This window comes from Lissotriton helveticus, chromosome 12 (genome assembly GCF_964261635.1).
Source record: "Lissotriton helveticus chromosome 12, aLisHel1.1, whole genome shotgun sequence".
Taxonomy (NCBI): Eukaryota; Metazoa; Chordata; class Amphibia; order Caudata; family Salamandridae; genus Lissotriton; species Lissotriton helveticus.
In genome coordinates, this window is record NC_136073.1 from 894,803,740 (window position 1) to 894,825,408 (window position 21,669).

The 21,669-nt window shown below is 51.0% G+C and overlaps 1 protein-coding gene across 1 annotated transcript in view; it reads left to right on the forward strand.

The window, feature by feature from the left end:
- Positions 1-6,387: 6,387 nt before the first annotated feature.
- Positions 6,388-21,669, forward strand: part of MEPCE (methylphosphate capping enzyme) — a 55,539-nt gene continuing 40,257 nt past the window's right edge. The window contains exon 1 of the mRNA XM_078670303.1: positions 6,388-7,775. Within this exon, the coding sequence (XP_078526429.1) occupies positions 6,600-7,775 (1,176 nt within the window). The 5' untranslated portion in view covers positions 6,388-6,599. The remainder of the gene's footprint in view (positions 7,776-21,669) is intronic.

The following is a 21,669-nucleotide window of genomic DNA, read 5'->3' on the forward strand; positions in this document are numbered from 1 at the left end:
CCTTGGTCAGCGGACTCGATAATTCTCGCTTCGGTGCTTACTCTAATCAGGGGTTCCACTCGGCAACACTGGGCATTAGCTTGCCTAATCTCCACAACGGCCCCACCAATTCCGGGGATGCCTGGCTCCACCTTGGGGACTCCCAGCAAGGGACCATCCCACAGGGAAAGCCAGGACGGGTTCCCCAGAGTTATACAGCGCCGGGACGCCCCGTTGCTGGGGCAGCTGTGCGCTTTACAAGTATACTACATTTACATTTACATTTACATTTCTCTGCATCGAGAACAACCCACTATTGCAGAAAATGACGCATGTGCGGGGCTCTCCTGTAAAGTTAGCATTTTAAATTGGCAGTTAATTAGGTTTCTGCTCCATACTGGGAGGAAGATCTCAGGAAAGTAGCGCAGTCCTGTGGTGTTATGGAAAGTATGATTGTTGCTTGTCAAGTAGTATGAATATATTCTGTGTAACTCGATGGCCGACGCGCCTTATGCCTTATGCATTCAACGTGCAGGTGCTATGCTCATGCATTTTACTGGGTGAAACAAACATTGCCCCTGCTCAGATACTGGGTGAGGTGTGTTAGGTGACAGTGTACGCCATCCAGCCACTGAAACGGTGGATGTGGTCCACTCAGGCACATTTGTGGGGGGAAAGCTCGATACATGTAATTTAACGGGTGAAATCCAAACTACTGGTGGTTTGCATGGTTGTGTTCGGTACAGTGCGTGAAAGGTCGCCAGTGTTGGCTCATGCAGTGTAGTGGGTGCAGTTAGGTGTGAAATATAAGTTACCAGTGGTCTGCATGGAATGTATATGGTACCATGTGTGAAAGGATGCCAGTGTTGGCGTGTTAGACCTGGTACCATTGGCGCGAGTCTCCCTTCCATTTTTTGCTGTTGTCTCCTCTGTTTTTATATGTTTTTGATGGTTAGTTGTTTTTGGCACTGTGCCACTGCTATTCAGTGCCACAGTGCAAGTGCTCCTTATTGTAAATTATTGTACTGGATTAGTGACTCCATGATTGGCTTATTTGATTTACCTCTCAGACCCTAGTACAGTGCACCATGGCCTATAGATCAAATGTTGCTAGTGGGCTTGCAGCACTGGTTGTGCCACCCACAGAAGCAGCTTGTAAAGTGTGTGAGGCCTGCCCGCCATTGCAGAGCCTGTGTGCAGTCTAGTAATGCCATGTCGACCTGGTAAGAGCACCCACTTACCAGTCCCTTAACCTTCCCTTTTCTACATGTTAGCCACCCTTAAGGTCAGCTGTAGGGCAGGGTGCATTGTGTGTGAAAGGTAGGACATGCCCTCATGTGTGCAATGTCCTAATAGTGAATTACAGCCAATTTTGTTGTTCACTTGGAAGGCTACCTGTCCCCATAGGCTAGAATGGGCAGTTTGATTATAACATTTTATAATCCTAACTGACCCGGGGAACATGGTAGAAAAACAAATTTAGTATGCCTGAACTCAGAATGATAAAATACATATTTTAGTAAAGTTGGTTTTAACATTCTGTGTTTGGAAATACCACTTTTAGAAAGTAGGTATTTTCTTGCCTAACCATCCAAGCCTGCCTCTGCTAGGTTGTGTATTCCATGTCTGGTTTGTGAGTGACAGGGGCTGGGAGGGCTCCAGGAGACAGGGTGAGTCAGCACAAGGCTGAATATACCTATCTGCAGTGGTGGAGAGGTAGCACCTAGGCCTGAATAGGGCTGTGCCTACCTTCCACAATGCTGGCTCCACCTCCTGTGGTGTGTCTGATGACCCTGGCCCACACTAACAAAGGAAGAAGTTGTGCACTGGCAGATTGCACCCAGAACTGGTTTGGACTAGTTACAGACACTCTCTGCCTTCAGGGACAAATGATTTGTGTGTATAAAAAGGGGGACCCAGACCCTGGAACTTTAAATCACTTCTGGACATCAACACTGACCTTTTGCCAGGGAGAAGAACCAGGGAATCTGCAGGAGTTTTTGACTTCCCCTGTGTTTGTGCCAGTTGTAATTGCTGGGGTTGGCCTGCAGTAGTTTCTTTATTGCCAAGGAAGGGAGAAAGAGTTTTATTTACAACTTTCATCATCTTGAAGAAGAATCTCCAAGGGCTTGAACTGTGCTTGCCTCCTGCTGAAGTCTCAGGGATACAAGACTTCACCACCAGCTTCCCCCCGAATTTCCTTGCTGGGAATTCTGTCTGCAGAAGCCTGTGTGTTGTTGGGATTTGAAAGCCTGACTCAACGAGAAGAAGCATGTCACTCCCGCAGCTGCTGCCGTCCTATCACCACTGCAAAGGTCACCGTCGCATCACCGGAGAAGCGTGTCTTCGCCGCAGCTATGTGTTTTTGCATCAGCGGAAAAGCGTGTCACAGGGCCTGTCGCGGCGCCAAAGTTACAGAGTCACTGCACGGCCACGGGGCATGCACGCATCATCTGCATGTCGCATCAAGGGCGCCATCTTCTCGCATCACAGCAAGGTGCCATTTTGTCGCATTGCAACCGGGACTCACCTCGAGATCGTCGCATAACCTCCTCTCCGGTAAGGAACAGGCGCATCGCCTACTTTGCGCAAGCACTGAGGAACAGACGCATCGCCTCCCTGAAGCAAGAAACCGACGCATCGTTCTCCCTGCAAACCTTTTGTTTATCTTGCGTGACGCATCTAAAGGTACTTTGTGGGAAACGTGTTGCATTTACCATCTAAAGTGAACTGAGTTATTTCTACCATCTTAAAGTCATTTTCTTAATACTGTATTGTGGATTTTTGTCGTTTGGGTCTTGTGGTAACCGTCTATATAAAGAATACTTATTTTTTTATAAAACCTGTGTTGTGTCCATCTGTAGTGTTTTCACTATATTACTGTATGTGTTCACAAATGCTTTACACACTGCCTCTGATAGAAGCCTGTCTGCTCGTGACAAGCTACCACAAGGTTGATCAGGGGTTATTTTCGGAGTGTAGCCCCCTTACTCTGACTAGAAGCAAGGCTCCCTATTTGGACAAAGGTGCAAGCCATTGCCAACTAGAGACCCCCAGTTCTAACACGGCTCATGTAGTGTGGTGGGCTTAGTTAGGTGTTCTGTATATACCCTGTGCGGAGTGCATGTGGAATACCAGCCAGCGCCCAGCGTGATATTTCCACCAGTACTCCTTGCATCTGATGTCGCGTGCCACTGTAAGTGTTGGGAGTTTTGTGGGTGTAGCAAATTGAGTTACAGTCAAGATAAAACTGACAGAGTGTTGTGTTGGTAGCAATATGGGTAAAAGGAAATGCGAAAGCTGGTATTTCATGTAGCATATTAGATGAACATGTATGGTAATAACTGCCAGTGCACGTAACGTCGTGGGTTTAAGGGAGGGTAAATGGTGGCTGGGCAAGTTTGCTGTGAATGGTACATGGTGGCAATTTGTGCAACATAGTATGTGAAAGCCCTGGTAAAAGCAGGGAGTGTATGCAACATTGGATAAAAGGCACGACAAAAGCTGGCATTTCATGCATCTAGGTGAGTGACGTGCATGGTAAAAGCTGTCAGTTCATGCGCCGTAGCGGTGACATGCCTGTTTAAAGCTGGCTGAACAAGCAACATGGCAGGTGACATGCCTGTTTAAAGCAGTTAGTTCATGCACTGTAGCGGGTGACATGTCTCGTTAAAGCAGGCTGTTCATGCACTCTAGCGGGTGACAGGTTTTATTAACCCCTTGTATGCTCATGACGAGCTCAGCTCGTCATGGCATACACCTCTCGGGTGCTCATGACGAGCTGAGCTCGTCATGGCCCGTGGAACGCTCTGGTGCTGGGAGAATTCCCCTGCTGTGCGTTCCACGGGAGCCAATGCACCTGTGACAAGCTCAGCTCGTCATGAGCACCCGAGAGGTGTATGCCATGACGAGCTGAGCTCGTCATGAGCATGCGGGCGCTGTGCGCGCCCCCCTCCCCCCAGCACAGCAGGGGAATAACACAAGCAGCGAAGGGGTTAAAGCAGGCAGTTCAATCACCATCGCTGGTGTCATGCACGGTAGGTGACATGCCTGTTTAAAGCAGACAGTTCATGCAACGTGGTGGTGCTCTGGGCTTGTAATGGATTCTGTGTCTTAGTAAATCAATAAGGGCGCCGTGCATGTGACTTTGGCGGGGAAAGTATGTTTAAAGTTGTCGGTCTGTTAACAAGTTGAACAGTAGAATCGCTGAGATGTTCTGCAAATGTAACATAGTAGTTTAAAGATGTTCAGTATTCTGAGGTGCTTTCATCTGCGCCACCCGGGGTGTTTGCTCTTTCACCTGATATATCTAAAGCACCCTTTCTGTTGGTATAGGTGGTGAGGTTCCTTGCATTTTTTAACGCCTTATCCGCCGCGGTGCGGGCGTGTTACAGGGTGGGCGGGGCCGAGTCGGCTGTTGGACGTGCACAGTATCAGGAAAGGAGCGTGCGCGACAACCAACGGCCGACGGAAGCAGGGAAGGGGTTAAGCTAATAGTATTGTAAATAACAATGCCTTGTATTTATGTTTTAACCGCATCCATGCGGTGCATTTTCCCGCTGTGCGCTGGAAAATTCAAAAACCCATTGTTCATGACGAGCTCACCTTGTCATGAGTGTACCAGAGGTACACCTCATGACGAGCTGATCTCGTCATGAGCGTCGAAGGGGTTAAAACACAAAACATAGAAGGCATTGTTATTTACAATGCCAAGAGCTCAAAATTGTGCGAATGCGAGACCTATTGCATTGCAAATGCTTGTTTCATATATATGTTGAGCAGAAGGCATGCTGCCCACCTCAAAAGGGTAGAAGCCCTGAATGAGTACAGTGCTAGAGTACAGCGCCACTGATGCATTCAATTGTTCCTAGGAACGGTGAGCCACTAAGATTCATAAATGGCTTTTATACCTTCAGTACTCAGATGTGAGAAGTGGCTTGCTAAAACAAAACGTTGGAATGCCTCAAAAACTGCCAAGATGCCTTCGACATAACAAGAAAAAAGTGCTAGAGGCAGGAAAAATGGTGTACTTTGGATCAAAACTTTTCACCAACTTGCTTATGGGGGCTATTGATTAGTGGAGCCCCCCAAGCCCAGCACAATCCAAAGAAATCTAATTATCTGAGGCCATGCCCTCAGCCCAGGCCTCATAAATAATGTCCCTTTGGTGAATTTAAGAAAACTTGCATTTTCTAGGTTCAGTGCCTTTAACTTGACCTCCCCACAAATGTCAAATCTACTTTTGAGGGATTAGCCGTGAATGTAAAATGTGTTTTTTATAAGAAAAATAACAATTTAAATTTATACCTGTCACATGGTGTATATATATTTATATATATTTTTTTTATTTTTTGTGCACCTAAAGCTAGTTGAGCGCACCGCATCTTGCTTTATCCGAATCATGTTGGTTTGACCGACAGCCAAGAGTTAGTCTTTGAAAAGTGCTGAACTCCTTGGGAGCAACAGGTGCACCGCCCGGGTCCGCGGGACGCAAGGAAACGACAACAAACGACAGGCCAACGTCCCACGGAAATGGACGCGAGGCTTCAAAAGACTACAAGTCCCGGCGTGCCGCGCGCCCCGCGAGGACCCGTCGCTCCGACGGCGTCACGTGCTGGGTTCCTCCCCAACGCTCCCACTTGGCATTTTCCGTTAATGAAATGCGCAATTTGATTTCATTTTGCTTGTTGATTTTCAGAATTCTAGGTTTATGCAAGTTGCGCGTGGCTTGGGGACGGAACCTGACCCGTGTCTTTTATCGGTGTTCGCCCTAGTGCCTGCAGCATTGCTGTTTATTTCCACTGTTTTCCTCGTCTTACTGTATTTTTAGTTTTAATTTATTGAACACCCTGCAGGAGGAGATTTCTGCCCGGTACCAGAAACTGCATTAAAAATAATTCCACGCAACAACAAATACGGCATTTTGCGAGGAGACCTAAGGGGCTTCGACGTGTGGACGCGAAGCGACGCACCTCCCTCGCCGTTCATTGGGGGAGGCGGATTCCGAAGCACTGCTCCTCGTGCACTCGCCGCGCCTTTATTGGTCAGTGAGGACAGCGCCCCGCCCCTCCGCCCTCTTCTATATATAGGCCTAACGGAGGGAAGAGCACTTCAGAAAGCGCTTGGAGCGGGACTGCCTGGGTGTTTAGTGGGAACAGGGGGAGTAGTGGGGCGCGCGGATAGGGGCGGGGCTCCCAGGTAGCTGGCGCTCCCGACGTCACGTGGCGGCGACACTAAAGTGACGCTGAGGCGACGCGTTTGAGGAGCGAGGCGGACTTTTGAGTGGCCACCACCAGCAGCAGCATCTCCTGCAGGCAGGTCGTTTCGGGTTTCTTTATTATATTAAGCCTTTTTCCTTGGGAGGGGTAAAAATACACAACCCTTCGCGGTGACGTCACGCTCAGTTGACATATGCTAATGAAGGGGCGTGGCGGGTGAAAGTGGGCGGTTGGAAAGGGGAAGGATGCGCCCGCCCCCTCGCTCCCCGATTGGCTGAGGGCGCGCGAGTGACTGACGGCGCGCCTGTACACAGCCGCGCCCCCCTCCCTCGCGAGCAGGAGGCTCGTGCGCCGCGGGTGTTCCATTGCTGGCGCGCGGCGCCGCTCGCGCACCCATGCCCGATGCAGACCATGATTGACACGCCCAACGAGAAGAAAAGCAGGGGCGGGGCCAGCCCTGCGGGCGGCCCCGCCCCTGCGTGCATGGCTCCGCCCCCGCGCACCAAAGACACCGATTTCAACCGCCCCCGCAATGGTTTCCAGCCCCCCAAGCCCGGGGGCGCTCCCCCCGGCGGGGGCAAGAGGAGGAACAGCTTCCACGTGGGGGGCTTCAAGCACCCCGGGGGCCCCTTCGGCAAGCGGCGGCGCAGGGCCAACTCGGACTGCGACCCGGTGCTGCCCTCTAACTTCCTGCTGGGCGGCAACATCTTCGACCCGCTGAACCTGAACAGTCTGCTGGACGAGGAGGTGAGCCGGGCGCTGAATGCCGAGACCCCGCGCAGCTCCCCGCTGCCACGCCGCGGCCGCGACCCGGTGCAGATCCTGGTGCCCCGTGACATTACCGACCCGCTCAGCCTCAACCTGGGCACGGATGGCGAGGTGCTGGTGTCCCCGCTGAAGAGCGGCGGGGGGCGGAAGCGGCACCGGCACCGCCACCACCCGGCGGCGCCCGCCGAGGGAGCCGAGAGCCCGCCAGCGCAACCTGCACACCCCGCGCAACCTGCGCGCCCCGCCGAGCCGCTGCCCTACGAGCTCAACACCGCCATCAACTGCCGGGACGAGGTGGTGGCCCCCGCCAGCCTGCGGCACCGCAAGAGGAAGCAGACGGGCAGCCGGGGCAGCGCGGAGCCGGCACGGAGGGCCAGCCCCCCGCGGGGCCCCCAGCCCGCCGCTGCCGCCCCCCGGCCCGCCCGCAGGAAGTTCCAGTATGGCAACTACTGCAAGTACTACGGCTACCGCAACCCGGGGCGCGCCGAGGACCCCCGGCTGCGCCTCTTCCAGCCCGCCTGGTTCCAAGGCAAGGAGGTACTGGACCTGGGCTGCAACGTGGGCCACGTGAGCCTGAGCTTGGCGCGCGGCTGGGGGGCGGCGCGGGTGGTGGGGCTGGACATCGACGGGCGCCTGGTGCACGCTGCCCGCCAGAACGTGCGCCACTATCTGTCCGAGCTGCAGCAGGAGCACAGCCGGGCCTTCCCGGCCTCCCTGGCCGCGATCCGGGGGCCCATCGCCGCCCCGCAGCTGCCGCCGCCGCCCGGGGGCCCGGCGCAGGGCTTCCCGCAGAACCTGCTCTTCGTCACGGTAAGGCTCAGCGCAGCGGGCGCTGCATGTGTTGTGATGTGTGTCTCTAGATCAAAGATTGCCGTGAATGAAACATGTCACCTCTCCTGCACTCTGGGCTCTGCGCACATGGATGGCCTGGGGGTGGGCACACACCTGTGGTACTTTTTACATTCTATTTCCACCTAAATGGCGAGTTGTTTGACTTTGATTTGTAGCCTGATCACTTTCTCCTCGCACCCACTAAAGGGCACGCTCTGGTTAAAGGCAAACTTCACCCTTTCTACTTTATTTTCATTTGCACTTGATTGGCCGGGTCAGTGTGTGGACATACTGCACTTTAGGGCACCCTCTCAGGCAGCATCGGCCAGTGCATGTCTCACACACGCTGGTGTCTGTCAACCTCCTCCGTCTCCCTGACGGCATACACTCCGGGGGGGAGCGGGGGGGGGGAACAGCATAGTGGCATTTAAAAAGGTTTCACTTTCAGGTGTTCTCAGCAGTGTGTGCAGCCGAGGTCATAGCTCAGATTTAAAGTTGATGGAGGGGAGATGTTTTGAGGTCTCTACTGCTTTAGATGCCCTTGCACTGCTGTTCGAGCTGTGTGCACTCTGTGAGGGGGCAGCTGTCACTGCTACCTAGCCAGTAACCTATTGTGGGTGTAACATTTGCACTGCTGTTTAAACTATGTATGCTTTATTTTAAGTAAAGGGAGCATTTTTCACTGCTACTGCCTGTTATGTATAAGTTTACACTGCTGTGCAAAGTGTGTTCATATGTCACTGATGCCTGTTGTGTGTTTACAGTTTGCACTGCTGTCCAAGCTCTGTACTTGTAGGTCAATGCTCCTTCTTGCCCCGTACCTGTTGTGTGCATACCCTTTGCCCTGTTGTTCAAGGTGTTTGGGGCAGAGGTCAATGCTGCTTCCTGTTGTGTGCATACTGTTTCCCCAGTTCAGTGTATGGGGGCAGAGGTCACTGCTGCTTCCTGCCCCCTTACCTGTAGTGTGCATACTGTTTGCCCTGTTCAGTGTATGGGGGCAGAGGTTAATGCTGCCTCCTGTTGTGTGCATACCGTTTACCCTGTTGAAGGTGTGTGGGGCAGAGGTCACTGCTGCTTCCTGCCCCCTTACCTGTAGTGTGCATACTGTTTGCCCTGTTCAGTCTATGGGGGCAGAGGTCACTGCTGCTTCCTGTTGTGTGCATACAGTGGGCCCTGTTCAAGATTTTTAGGGGCAGAGGTCACTGCTGCTTCCTGACCGGTAGATGTTATTTCCTCAATTTTATATAGCGCAAACATGATCTGTGAGGGTGTCAGACTGCATTACAGGTGGGTGAAATAAGAGGCAAGTACGAAACAAGAGAACAGTTGCCTATACGAGAGAGGAGGTATAATCTAAGAAAAATAACAAGCGGAGGAACATGACCTCCACAGGAAATCAGCAGGATAGTAGTCCTGATCAACCAATGAAGAATAGTCAAGGATAAGATCAAGAGACGTAAAGTGTGAGATGTTTTGTCTTTTTGTTCTGATAAGTCTGACAGCAAGGTTGAGAGGCCCATAGAGGGGCCAACTTGTATCTAGGCAGGCCACAGGGTCTAGCACTTCCATAATCCAGCTGGGGAATGCCAGAGGCCTTGGCTGCATCCTGTGGTGGGGGAGGAGGAAGGGTTCTATTTTCCTTCAAAGGCTCATCTGATAATTCTCTACTTTGGTGTCGGTACTGATGTGATCATGCAGGTTCAGGTATTTATCTAGTGTAATTCCCAGAAATCTCGCAGTCTAGAATGTGAGGGGAGCAGTTGGGGCAGTTGGATGCTTCATCCATAAATTGATCTTGAGATTGTGGATAGGTGGGGCCTTGAGATGGGATTCTTTGACCGCATTCAGCTTGAGATGGCTGCGAGTACATGTGTGTATACTGTTTGCCCTGTTGTCCAAGGTGTATGCTCTTTTGGCACAGATTCTGCTGCTTTCTGTTAAATGTGTGTGTGTATACAGTTTGCATTACTGTGCAAGGTGTGTGCACTCTGTGTGGACAGATGTCATTGCTGCTTCCTGTGCGATACATATATTTAAGCGGTTTGCACTGCTGTGTGTGCTCTGCGGGGACAGTTGTCACTCAGCTGTGTGTGTTCTGCGGGCACAGGTTTCACTCAGCTGTGTGTGTTCTGCGGGGACAGGTGTCACTCAGCTGTGTGTTCTGCGGGGACAGGTGTCTCTCAGCTGTGTGTGTTCTGCGGGGACAGGTGTCACTCAGCTGTGTGTTCTGCGGGACAGGTGTCACTCAGCTGTGTGTTCTGCGGGGACAGGTGTCACTCAGCTGTGTGTGTTCTGCGGGGACAGGTGTCACTCAGCTGTGTGTGTTCTGCGGGGACCGGTGTCACTCAGCTTTGTGTGTTCTGCGGGGACAGGTGTCACTCAGCTGGGTGTTCTGCAGGGACCGGTGTCACTCAGCTGTGTGTTCTGCGGGGACAGGTGTCACTCAGCTGTGTGCGCTCTGCGGGGACAGGTGTCGCTGCTGCTTTCTGTCAGGTACTTGTGTATGCGGTTTGCACACTGTGGGCTGTGCTCGGCACATATGGCCCTGCTCCGCATACCAGGCCGTTCCGAGCCCTGGAGCAGCCAACAGGGAGGCACCGTCCAAGGACTGGCACTCATCTGCCGGCAGAGCCTGGCATGCCACCTGCGTGTGCCCCACAGGCGGGCACAGAGCCCGGGGTGGTCACATTGGCACATCCAGGGAACATGTCCAGGCATCCCCGGCCGCCGGTCAGAGGAGCAGCCGAAGGGGCGTTCCGTGATGTACAGAGGGCCTGCCGCTGCCAGCCTGGGGCCAAGGGGCAACGGAGCATAAACCCTGCCCACACTATCCAGCGCCAACCTTTACCCGTCTGAGTATAGTGCTGCGTGCCTCTCTGCACAGGCCTTCTAGGGTTGCAGGGGTTCCTGTGTGTGTGTTTAGGATGAGTGCAGGAGTTCCTGTGTGTGTGTTTAAGGTGAGTGAAGCTTCCTGTGTGTGTGTTTAAGATGAGTGCAGGGCTTCCTGTGTGTGTGTTTAAGGTGAGTGAAGCTTCCTGTGTGTGTGTTTAAGATGAGTGCAGGGCTTCCTGTGTGTGTGTGTTTAGGGTGAGTGCAGGGTTTCCTGTGTGTGTGTGTTTAGGATAAGTGCAGGGGTTCCTGTGTTTGTGTGTGTTTAGGATGAGTGCAGGGCTTCCTGTGTGTGTGTGTGTTTAAGGTGAGTGAAGCTTCCTGTGTGTGTGTGTGTGTGTTTAAGATGAGTGCAGGGCTTCCTGTGTGTGTTTAGGGTGAGTGCAGGGTTTCCTGTGTGTGTGTGTTTAAGGTGAGTGCAGGGTTTCCTGTGTGTGTGTGTTTACGGTGAGTGCAGGGCTTCCTGTGTGTTTAGGGTGAGTGCAGGGCTTCCTGTGTGTGTGTGTGTGTGTTTAAGGTGAGTGCAGGGCTTCCTGTGTGTGTGTGTGTTTAGGGGGAGTGCAGGGTTTCCTGTGTGTGTGTGTGTTTAGGATGAGTGCAGGGGTTCCTGTGTTTGTGTGTGTTTAGGATGAGTGCAGGGCTTCCTGTGTGTGTGTGTGTTTAAGGTGAGTGAAGCTTCCTGTGTGTGTGTGTGTGTGTGTGTTTAAGATGAGTGCAGGGCTTCCTGTGTGTGTGTGTGCTTAAGGTGAGTGCAGGGTTTCCGGTGTGTGTGTGTGTTTAGGGTGAGTGCAGGGTTTCCTGTGTGTGTGTGTTTAGGGTGAGTGCAGGGTTTCCTGTGTGTGTGTGTTTAAGGTGAGTGCAGGGCTTCCTGTGTGTGTGTGTGTTTAAGATGAGTGCAGGGCTTCCTGTGTGTGTGTGTGCTTAAGGTGAGTGCAGGGTTTCCTGTGTGTGTGTGTGTGTGTTTAGGGTGAGTGCAGGGTTTCCTGTGTGTGTGTGTGTGTGTGTGTGTGTGTTTAGGGTGAGTGCAGGGTTTCCTGTGTGTGTGTGTTTAAGGTGAGTGCAGGGCTTCCTGTGTGTGTGTGTGTGTGTGTGTGTGTGTTTAGGGTGAGTGCAGGGTTTCCTGTGTGTGTGTGTTTATGGTGAGTGCAGAGCTTCCTGTGTGTGTTTAAGATGAGTGCAGGGCTTCCTGTGTGTGTTTAAGATGAGTGCAGGGCTTCCTGTGTGTGTGTTTAGGATGAGTGCAGGAGTTCCTGTGTGTGTGTTTAAGGTGAGTGAAGCTTCCTGTGTGTGTGTTTAAGATGAGTGCAGGGTTTCCTGTGTGTGTGTGTGTGTGTTTAGGATGAGTGCAGGGTTTCCTGTGTGTGTGTGTTAGGATGAGTGCAGGGCTTCCTGTGTGTGTTTAGGGTGAGTGCAGGGTTTCCTGTGTGTGTGTGTTTAAGGTGAGTGCATGGCTTCCTGTGTGTGTTTAGGGTGAGTGCAGGGTTTCCTGTGTGTGTGTGTGTTTAAGGTGAGTGCAGGGCTTCCTGTGTGTGTGTGTGTTTAGGGTGAGTACAGGGTTTCCTGTGCGTGTGTGTTTAGGATGAGTGCAGGGGTTCCTGTGTTTGTGTGTGTTTAGGATAAGTGCAGGGCTTCCTGTGTGTGTGTGTGTGTTTAAGGTGAGTGAAGCTTCCTGTGTGTGTGTGTGTTTAAGATGAGTGCAGGGGTTCCTGTGTGTGTGTGTTTAGGATGAGTGCAGGGGTTCCTGTGTGTGTTTAGGATGAGTGCAGGGGTTCCTGTGTGTGTTTAAGGTAAGTGCAGGGTTTCCTGTGCGTGTGTGTTTAAGGTGAGTGAAGCTTCCTGTGTGTGTGTGTGTTTAAGGTGAGTGCAGGGCTTCCTGTGTGTGTTTAAGGTGAGTGCAGGGCTTCCTGTGTGTGTTTAAGGTGAGTGCAGGGCTTCCTGTGTGTGTTTAAGGTGAGTGCAGGGTTTCCTGTGTGTGTGTGTGTTTAGGGTGAATGCAGGGTTTCCTGTGTGTGTGTGTGTGTTTAGGGTGAATGCAGGGCTTCCTGTGTGTGTGTGTTTAGGGTGAGTGCAGGGTTTCCTGTGTGTGTGTGTGTTTAAGATGAGTGCAGGGTTTCCTGTGTGTGTGTGTTTATGATGAGTGCAGGGGTTCCTGTGTGTGTGTGTTTTTTAGGTGAGTGCAGGGTTTCCTGTGTGTGTTTAAGGTAAGTGCGGGGTTTCCTGTGTGTGTTTAAGGTGAGTGAAGCTTCCTGTGTGTGTGTGTTTAAGGTGAGTGCAGGGCTTCCTGTGTGTGTGTGTGTTTAAGGTGAGTGCAGGGCTTCCTGTGTGTGTGTGTGTTTAAGGTGAGTGCAGGGTTTCCTGTGTGTGTGTGTGTTTAGGGTGAGTGCAGGGCTTCCTGTGTGTGTTTAAGGTGAGTGCAGGGGTTCCTGTGTGTGTGTGTGTGTTTAGGATGAGTGCAGGGGTTCCTGTGTGTGTTTAGGATGAGTGCAGGGGTTCCTGTGTGTGTGTGTGTTTAAGATGAGTGCAGGGGTTCCTGTCTTTGTGTGTGTTTAGGATGAGTGCAGGGCTTCCTGTGTGTGTGTGGGTTTAAGGTGAGTGCAGGGCTTCCTGTGTGTGTTTAAGGTGAGTGTAGGTTTCCTGTGTGTGTGGGTTTAAGGTGAGTGCAGGGCTTCCTGTGTGTGTTTAAGATGAGTGCAGGGCTTCCTGTGTGTGTGTGTGTGTGTGTTTAAGGTGAGTGCAAGTCTTCCTGTGTGTGTGCGTGTGTTTGAGATTAATGCAGGGTTTCCTGTGTGTGTGTGTTTTTAAGGTGAGTGCAGGGTTTCCCGTGTGTGTGTTTTTAAGCTGAGTGCAGGGCTTCCCGTGTGTGTGTTTTTAAGCTGAGTGCAGGGCTTCCTGTGTGTGTTTAAGGTGAGTGCAGGGCTTCCTGTGTGTGTTTAAGGTGAGTGCAGGGCTTCCTGTGTGTGTTTAAGGTGAGTGCAGGGCTTCCTGTGTTTGTTTAAGGTGAGTGCAGGGCTTCCTGTGTGTGTTTAAGGTGAGTGCAGGGCTTCCTGTGTGTGTGTGTGTGTTTAAGATGAGTGCAGGGCTTCCTGTGTGTGTGTGTGTTTAGGATGAGTGCAGGGTTTCCTGTGTGTGTGTGTGTTTAGGATGAGTGCAGGGGTTCCTGTGTGTCTGTGTTTAGGATGAGTGCAGGGGTTCCTGTGTGTGTTTAAGGTAAGTGCAGGGTTTCCTGTGTGTGTGTGTGTGTTTAAGATTAGTGCAGGGTTTCCTGTGTGTGTTTATGATGAGTGCAGGGCTTCCTGTGTGTGTGTGTGTGTTTAAGGTGAGTGCAGGCCTTCCTGTGTGTGTGTGTGTGTGTGTTTAAGGTGAGTGCAGGGGTTCCTGTGTGTGTGTTTAAGATGAGTGCAGGGCTTCCTGTGTGTGTGTGTTTAAGATGAGTGCAGGGGTTCCTGTGTGTGTGTGTTTGTTTAGGATGAGTGCAGGGTTTCCTGTGTGTATGTGTGTTTAAGATGAGTGCAGGGTTTCCTGTGTGTGTGTGTGTGTGTGTGTGTGTTTAGGATGAGTGCAGGGGTTCCTGTGTGTGTGTGTGTGTTTAAGATGAGTGCAGGGGTTCCTGTGTTTGTGTGTGTTTAAGATGAGTGCAGGGGTTCCTGTGTGTGTGTGTGTTTAAGGTGAGTGCAGGGTTTCCTGTGTGTGTGTGTGTTTAGGGTGAGTGCAGGGTTTCCTGTGTGTGTGTGTGTTTAGGGTGAGTGCAGGGTTTCCTGTGTGTGTGTGTGTTTAGGGTGAGTGCAGGGCTTCCTGTGTGTGTTTAGGATGAGTGCAGGGCTTCCTGTGTGTGTTTAAGGTGAGTGCAGGGCTTCCTGTGTGTGTGTGTGTGTGTTTAGGGTGAGTGCAGGGTTTCCTGTGTGTGTGTGTTTAAGGTGAGTGCAGGGCTTCCTGTGTGTGTTTAAGGTGAGTGCAGGGCTTCCTGTGTGTGTTTAAGGTGAGTGCAGGGCTTCCTGTGTGTGTGTGTGTTTAAGATGAGTGCAGGGTTTCCTGTGTGTGTGTGTGTGTTTATGATGAGTGCAGGGCTTCCTGTGTGTGTGTGTTTAGGATGAGTGCAGGGTTTCCTGTGTGTGTGTTTAAGATGAGTGCAGGGCTTCCTGTGTGTGTGTGTGTGTGTGTGTGTGTTTAAGGTGAGTGCAGGCCTTCCTGTGTGTGTGTGTGTGTGTGTGTTTAAGGTGAGTGCAGGGGTTCCTGTGTGTGTTTAAGATGAGTGCAGGGCTTCCTGTGTGTGTGTTTAAGATGAGTGCAGGGGTTCCTGTGTGTGTGTGTGTTTAGGATGAGTGCAGGAGTTCCTGTGTGTGTGTTTAAGATGAGTGCAGGGCTTCCTGTGTGTGTGTGTTTAAGGTGAGTGAAGCTTCCTGTGTGTGTGTTTAAGATGAGTGCAGGGTTTCCTGTGTGTGTGTGTGTGTTTAGGATGAGTGCAGGGTTTCCTGTGTGTGTGTGTTAGGATGAGTGCAGGGCTTCCTGTGTGTGTTTAGGGTGAGTGCAGGGTTTCCTGTGTGTGTGTGTTTAAGGTGAGTGCATGGCTTCCTGTGTGTGTTTAGGGTGAGTGCAGGGTTTCCTGTGTGTGTGTGTGTTTAAGGTGAGTGCAGGGCTTCCTGTGTGTGTGTGTGTTTAGGGTGAGTACAGGGTTTCCTGTGCGTGTGTGTTTAGGATGAGTGCAGGGGTTCCTGTGTTTGTGTGTGTTTAGGATAAGTGCAGGGCTTCCTGTGTGTGTGTGTGTGTTTAAGGTGAGTGAAGCTTCCTGTGTGTGTGTGTGTGTGTGTGTGTTTAAGATGAGTGCAGGGGTTCCTGTGTGTGTGTGTTTAGGATGAGTGCAGGGGTTCCTGTGTGTGTTTAGGATGAGTGCAGGGGTTCCTGTGTGTGTTTAAGGTAAGTGCAGGGTTTCCTGTGCGTGTGTGTTTAAGGTGAGTGAAGCTTCCTGTGTGTGTGTGTGTGTTTAAGGTGAGTGCAGGGCTTCCTGTGTGTGTTTAAGGTGAGTGCAGGGCTTCCTGTGTGTGTTTAAGATGAGTGCAGGGCTTCCTGTGTGTGTTTAAGGTGAGTGCAGGGTTTCCTGTGTGTGTGTGTGTTTAGGGTGAATGCAGGGTTTCCTGTGTGTGTGTGTGTGTGTTTAGGGTGAATGCAGGGCTTCCTGTGTGTGTGTGTTTAGGGTGAGTGCAGGGTTTCCTGTGTGTGTGTGTGTTTAAGATGAGTGCAGGGTTTCCTGTGTGTGTGTGTTTATGATGAGTGCAGGGGTTCCTGTGTGTGTGTGTTTTTTAGGTGAGTGCAGGGTTTCCTGTGTGTGTTTAAGGTAAGTGCGGGGTTTCCTGTGTGTGTGTTTAAGGTGAGTGAAGCTTCCTGTGTGTGTGTGTTTAAGGTGAGTGCAGGGCTTCCTGTGTGTGTGTGTGTTTAAGGTGAGTGCAGGGCTTCCTGTGTGTGTGTGTGTTTAAGGTGAGTGCAGGGTTTCCTGTGTGTGTGTGTGTTTAGGGTGAGTGCAGGGCTTCCTGTGTGTGTTTAAGGTGAGTGCAGGGGTTCCTGTGTGTGTGTGTGTGTTTAGGATGAGTGCAGGGGTTCCTGTGTGTGTTTAGGATGAGTGCAGGGGTTCCTGTGTGTGTGTGTGTTTAAGATGAGTGCAGGGGTTCCTGTCTTTGTGTGTGTTTAGGATGAGTGCAGGGCTTCCTGTGTGTGTGTGGGTTTAAGGTGAGTGCAGGGCTTCCTGTGTGTGTTTAAGGTGAGTGTAGGTTTCCTGTGTGTGTGGGTTTAAGGTGAGTGCAGGGCTTCCTGTGTGTGTTTAAGATGAGTGCAGGGCTTCCTGTGTGTGTGTGTGTGTGTGTGTTTAAGGTGAGTGCAAGTCTTCCTGTGTGTGTGTGTGTGTTTGAGATGAGTGCAGGGTTTCCTGTGTGTGTGTGTTTTTAAGGTGAGTGCAGGGTTTCCCGTGTGTGTGTTTTTAAGCTGAGTGCAGGGCTTCCCGTGTGTGTGTTTTTAAGCTGAGTGCAGGGCTTCCTGTGTGTGTTTAAGATGAGTGCAGGGCTTCCTGTGTGTGTTTAAGGTGAGTGCAGGGCTTCCTGTGTGTGTTTAAGGTGAGTGCAGGGCTTCCTGTGTGTGTTTAAGGTGAGTGCAGGGCTTCCTGTGTGTGTTTAAGGTGAGTGCAGGGCTTCCTGTGTGTGTTTAAGGTGAGTGCAGGGCTTCCTGTGTGTGTGTGTGTGTTTAAGATGAGTGCAGGGCTTCCTGTGTGTGTGTGTGTTTAGGATGAGTGCAGGGTTTCCTGTGTGTGTGTGTGTTTAGGATGAGTGCAGGGGTTCCTGTGTGTCTGTGTTTAGGATGAGTGCAGGGGTTCCTGTGTGTGTTTAAGGTAAGTGCAGGGTTTCCTGTGTGTGTGTGTGTGTTTAAGATTAGTGCAGGGTTTCCTGTGTGTGTTTATGATGAGTGCAGGGCTTCCTGTGTGTGTGTGTGTGTGTTTAAGGTGAGTGCAGGCCTTCCTGTGTGTGTGTGTGTGTGTTTAAGGTGAGTGCAGGGGTTCCTGTGTGTGTGTTTAAGATGAGTGCAGGGCTTCCTGTGTGTGTGTGTTTAAGATGAGTGCAGGGGTTCCTGTGTGTGTGTGTTTGTTTAGGATGAGTGCAGGGTTTCCTGTGTGTATGTGTGTTTAAGATGAGTGCAGGGTTTCCTGTGTGTGTGTGTGTGTGTGTGTTTAGGATGAGTGCAGGGGTTCCTGTGTGTGTGTGTGTTTAAGATGAGTGCAGGGGTTCCTGGGTTTGTGTGTGTTTAAGATGAGTGCAGGGGTTCCTGTGTGTGTGTGTGTTTAAGGTGAGTGCAGGGTTTCCTGTGTGTGTGTGTGTTTAGGGTGAGTGCAGGGTTTCCTGTGTGTGTGTGTGTTTAGGGTGAGTGCAGGGTTTCCTGTGTGTGTGTGTGTTTAGGGTGAGTGCAGGGTTTCCTGTGTGTGTGTGTTTAAGGTGAGTGCAGGGCTTCCTGTGTGTGTTTAGGATGAGTGCAGGGGTTCCTGTGTGTGTGTGTGTGTGTTTAAGATGAGTGCAAGTCTTCCTGTGCGTGTGTTTTTAAGGTGAGTGCAGGGCTTCCTGTGTGTGTGTTTTTAAGATGAGTGCAGGGCTTCCTGTGTTTGTGTGTGTTTAAGATGAGTGCAGGGGTTCCTGTGTGTGTGTGTGTTTAAGGTGAGTGCAGGGTTTCCTGTGTGTGTGTGTGTTTAGGGTGAGTGCAGGGTTTCCTGTGTGTGTGTGTGTGTTTAGGGTGAGTGCAGGGTTTCCTGTGTGTGTGTGTGTGTGTGTTTAAGGTGAGTGCAGGGTTTCCTGTGTGTGTGTGTGTGTGTGTTTAAGATGAGTGCAGGGGTTCCTGTCTTTGTGTGTGTTTAGGATGAGTGCAGGGCTTCCTGTGTGTGTGTGTGTGTTTAAGATGAGTGCAGGGCTTCCTGTGTGTGTGTGGGTTTAAGGTGAGTGCAGGGCTTCCTGTGTGTGTTTAAGGTGAGTGTAGGTTTCCTGTGTGTGTGTGTTTAGGGTGAGTGCAGGGTTTCCTGTGTGTGTGTTTTTAAGGTGAGTGCAGGGCTTCCTGTGTGTGTTTAAGATGAGTGCAGGGCTTCCTGTGTGTGTGTGTGTGTGTGTGTGTGTGTTTAAGGTGAGTGCAAGTCTTCCTGTGTGTGTGTGTGTGTTTGAGATGAGTGCAGGGTTTCCTGTGTGTGTGTGTTTTTAAGGTGAGTGCAGGGTTTCCCGTGTGTGTGTTTTTAAGGTGAGTGCAGGGCTTCCTGTGTGTGTTTAAGGTGAGTGCAGGGTTTCCTGTGTGTGTCAGTGTTTAGGGTGAGTGCAGGGTTTCCTGTGTGTGTGTGTATTTAGGGTGAGTGCAGGGGTTCCTGTGTGTGTGTGTGTTTAGGATGAGTGCAGGGGTTCCTGTGTGTGTGTGTGTGTGTGTGTTTAGGATGAGTGCAGGGGTTCCTGTGTGTATGTGTGTTTAAGATGAGTGCAGGGGTTCCTGTGTGTGTGTGTGTGTTTAGGATGAGTGCAGGGGTTCCTGTGTGTGTGTGTGTTTAAGATGAGTGCAGGGGTTCCTGTGTTTGTGTGTGTTTAAGATGAGTGCAGGGCTTCCTGTGTGTGTGTGTGTTTAGGGTGAGTGCAGGGTTTCCTGTGTGTGTGTGTGTGTGTTTAAGGTGAGTCCAGGGCTTTCTGTGTGTGTGTGTGTGTGTGTGTTTAGGGTGAGTGCAGGGCTTCCTGTGTGTGTTTAAGGTGAGTGCAGGGCTTCCTGTGTGTGTGTGTGTTTAGGGTGAGTGCAGGGTTTCCTGTGTGTGTGTGTTTAAGGTGAGTGCAGGGCTTCCTGTGTGTGTTTAAGGTGAGTGCAGGGCTTCCTGTGTGTGTTTAAGGTGAGTGCAGGGCTTCCTGTGTGTGTGTGTGTTTAAGATGAGTGCAGGGTTTCCTGTGTGTGTGTGTGTGTTTATGATGAGTGCAGGGCTTCCTGTGTGTGTGTGTTTAGGATGAGTGCAGGGGTTCCTGTGTGTGTGTGTGTGTGTTTAAGGTGAGTGCAGGGTTTCCTGTGTGTGTGTGTGTTTAGGGTGAGTGCAGGGTTTCCTGTGTGTGTGTGTGTTTAGGGTGAGTGCAGGGTTTCCTGTGTGTGTGTGTTTAAGGTGAGTGCAGGGCTTCCTGTGTGTGTTTAGGATGAGTGCAGGGGTTCCTGTGTGTGTGTGTGTGTGTTTAAGATGAGTGCAGGGGTTCCTGTCTTTGTGTGTGTTTAGGATGAGTGCAGGGCTTCCTGTGTGTGTGTGTGTGTGTTTAAGATGAGTGCAGGGCTTCCTGTGTGTGTGTGTGGGTTTAAGGTGAGTGCAGGGCTTCCTGTGTGTGTTTAAGGTGAGTGTAGGTTTCCTGTGTGTGTGTGTTTAGGGTGAGTGCAGGGTTTCCTGTGTGTGTGTTTTTAAGGTGAGTGCAGGGCTTCCTGTGTGTGTTTAAGATGAGTGCAGGGCTTCCTGTGTGTGTGTGTGTGTGTGTGTGTGTGTGTGTTTAAGGTGAGTGCAAGTCTTCCTGTGTGTGTGTGTGTGTTTGAGATGAGTGCAGGGTTTCCTGTGTGTGTGTGTTTTTAAGGTGAGTGCAGGGTTTCCCGTGTGTGTGTTTTTAAGGTGAGTGCAGGGCTTCCTGTGTGTGTTTAAGGTGAGTGCAGGGTTTCCTGTGTGTGTCAGTGTTTAAGGTGAGTGCAGGGTTTCCTGTGTGTGTGTGTATTTAGGGTGAGTGCAGGGGTTCCTGTGTGTGTGTGTGTTTAGGATGAGTGCAGGGGTTCCTGTGTGTGTGTGTGTGTGTGTTTAGGATGAGTGCAGGGGTTCCTGTGTGTATGTGTGTTTAAGATGAGTGCAGGGGTTCCTGTGTGTGTGTGTGTGTTTAGGATGAGTGCAGGGGTTCCTGTGTGTGTGTGTGTTTAAGATGAGTGCAGGGGTTCCTGTGTTTGTGTGTGTTTAAGATGAGTGCAGGGCTTCCTGTGTGTGTTTAGGGTGAGTGCAGGGTTTCCTGTGTGTGTGTGTGTGTTTAAGGTGAGTCCAGGGCTTTCTGTGTGTGTGTGTGTGTGTGTGTTTAGGGTGAGTGCAGGGCTTCCTGTGTGTGTTTAAGGTGAGTGCAGGGCTTCCTGTGTGTGTGTGTGTTTAGGGTGAGTGCAGGGTTTCCTGTGTGTGTGTGTGTGTGTGTTTAAGGTGAGTGCAAGTCTTCCTGTGTGTGTGCGTGTGTTTGAGATTAATGCAGGGTTTCCTGTGTGTGTGTGTTTTTAAGGTGAGTGCAGGGTTTCCTGTGTGTGTGTGTTTTTAAGGTGAGTGCAGGGTTTCCCGTGTGTGTGTTTTTAAGCTGAGTGCAGGGCTTCCCGTGTGTGTGTTTTTAAGCTGAGTGCAGGGCTTCCTGTGTGTGTTTAAGGTGAGTGCAGGGCTTCCTGTGTTTGTTTAAGGTGAGTGCAGGGCTTCCTGTGTGTGTTTAAGATGAGTGCAGGGCTTCCTGTGTGTGTGTGTGTGTGTGTTTAAGGTGAGTGCAAGTCTTCCTGTGTGTGTGCGTGTGTTTGAGATTAATGCAGGGTTTCCTGTGTGTGTGTGTTTTTAAGGTGAGTGCAGGGTTTCCCGTGTGTGTGTTTTTAAGCTGAGTGCAGGGCTTCCCGTGTGTGTGTTTTTAAGCTGAGTGCAGGGCTTCCTGTGTGTGTTTAAGGTGAGTGCAGGGCTTCCTGTGTGTGTTTAAGGTGAGTGCAGGGCTTCCTGTGTGTGTTTAAGGTGAGTGCAGGGCTTCCTGTGTTTGTTTAAGGTGAGTGCAGGGCTTCCTGTGTGTGTTTAAGATGAGTGCAGGGCTTCCTGTGTGTGTGTGTGTGTGTGTTTAAGGTGAGTGCAAGTCTTCCTGTGTGTGTGCGTGTGTTTGAGATTAATGCAGGGTTTCCTGTGTGTGTGTGTTTTTAAGGTGAGTGCAGGGTTTCCCGTGTGTGTGTTTTTAAGCTGAGTGCAGGGCTTCCCGTGTGTGTGTTTTTAAGCTGAGTGCAGGGCTTCCTGTGTGTGTTTAAGGTGAGTGCAGGGCTTCCTGTGTGTGTTTAAGGTGAGTGCAGGGCTTCCTGTGTGTGTTTAAGGTGAGTGCAGGGCTTCCTGTGTTTGTTTAAGGTGAGTGCAGGGCTTCCTGTGTGTGTTTAAGGTGAGTGCAGGGCTTCCTGTGTGTGTGTGTGTGTTTAAGATGAGTGCAGGGCTTCCTGTGTGTGTGTGTGTTTAGGATGAGTGCAGGGTTTCCTGTGTGTGTGTGTGTTTAGGATGAGTGCAGGGGTTCCTGTGTGTCTGTGTTTAGGATGAGTGCAGGGGTTCCTGTGTGTGTTTAAGGTAAGTGCAGGGTTTCCTGTGTGTGTGTGTGTGTTTAAGATTAGTGCAGGGTTTCCTGTGTGTGTTTATGATGAGTGCAGGGCTTCCTGTGTGTGTGTGTGTTTAAGGTGAGTGCAGGCCTTCCTGTGTGTGTGTGTGTGTGTGTGTTTAAGGTGA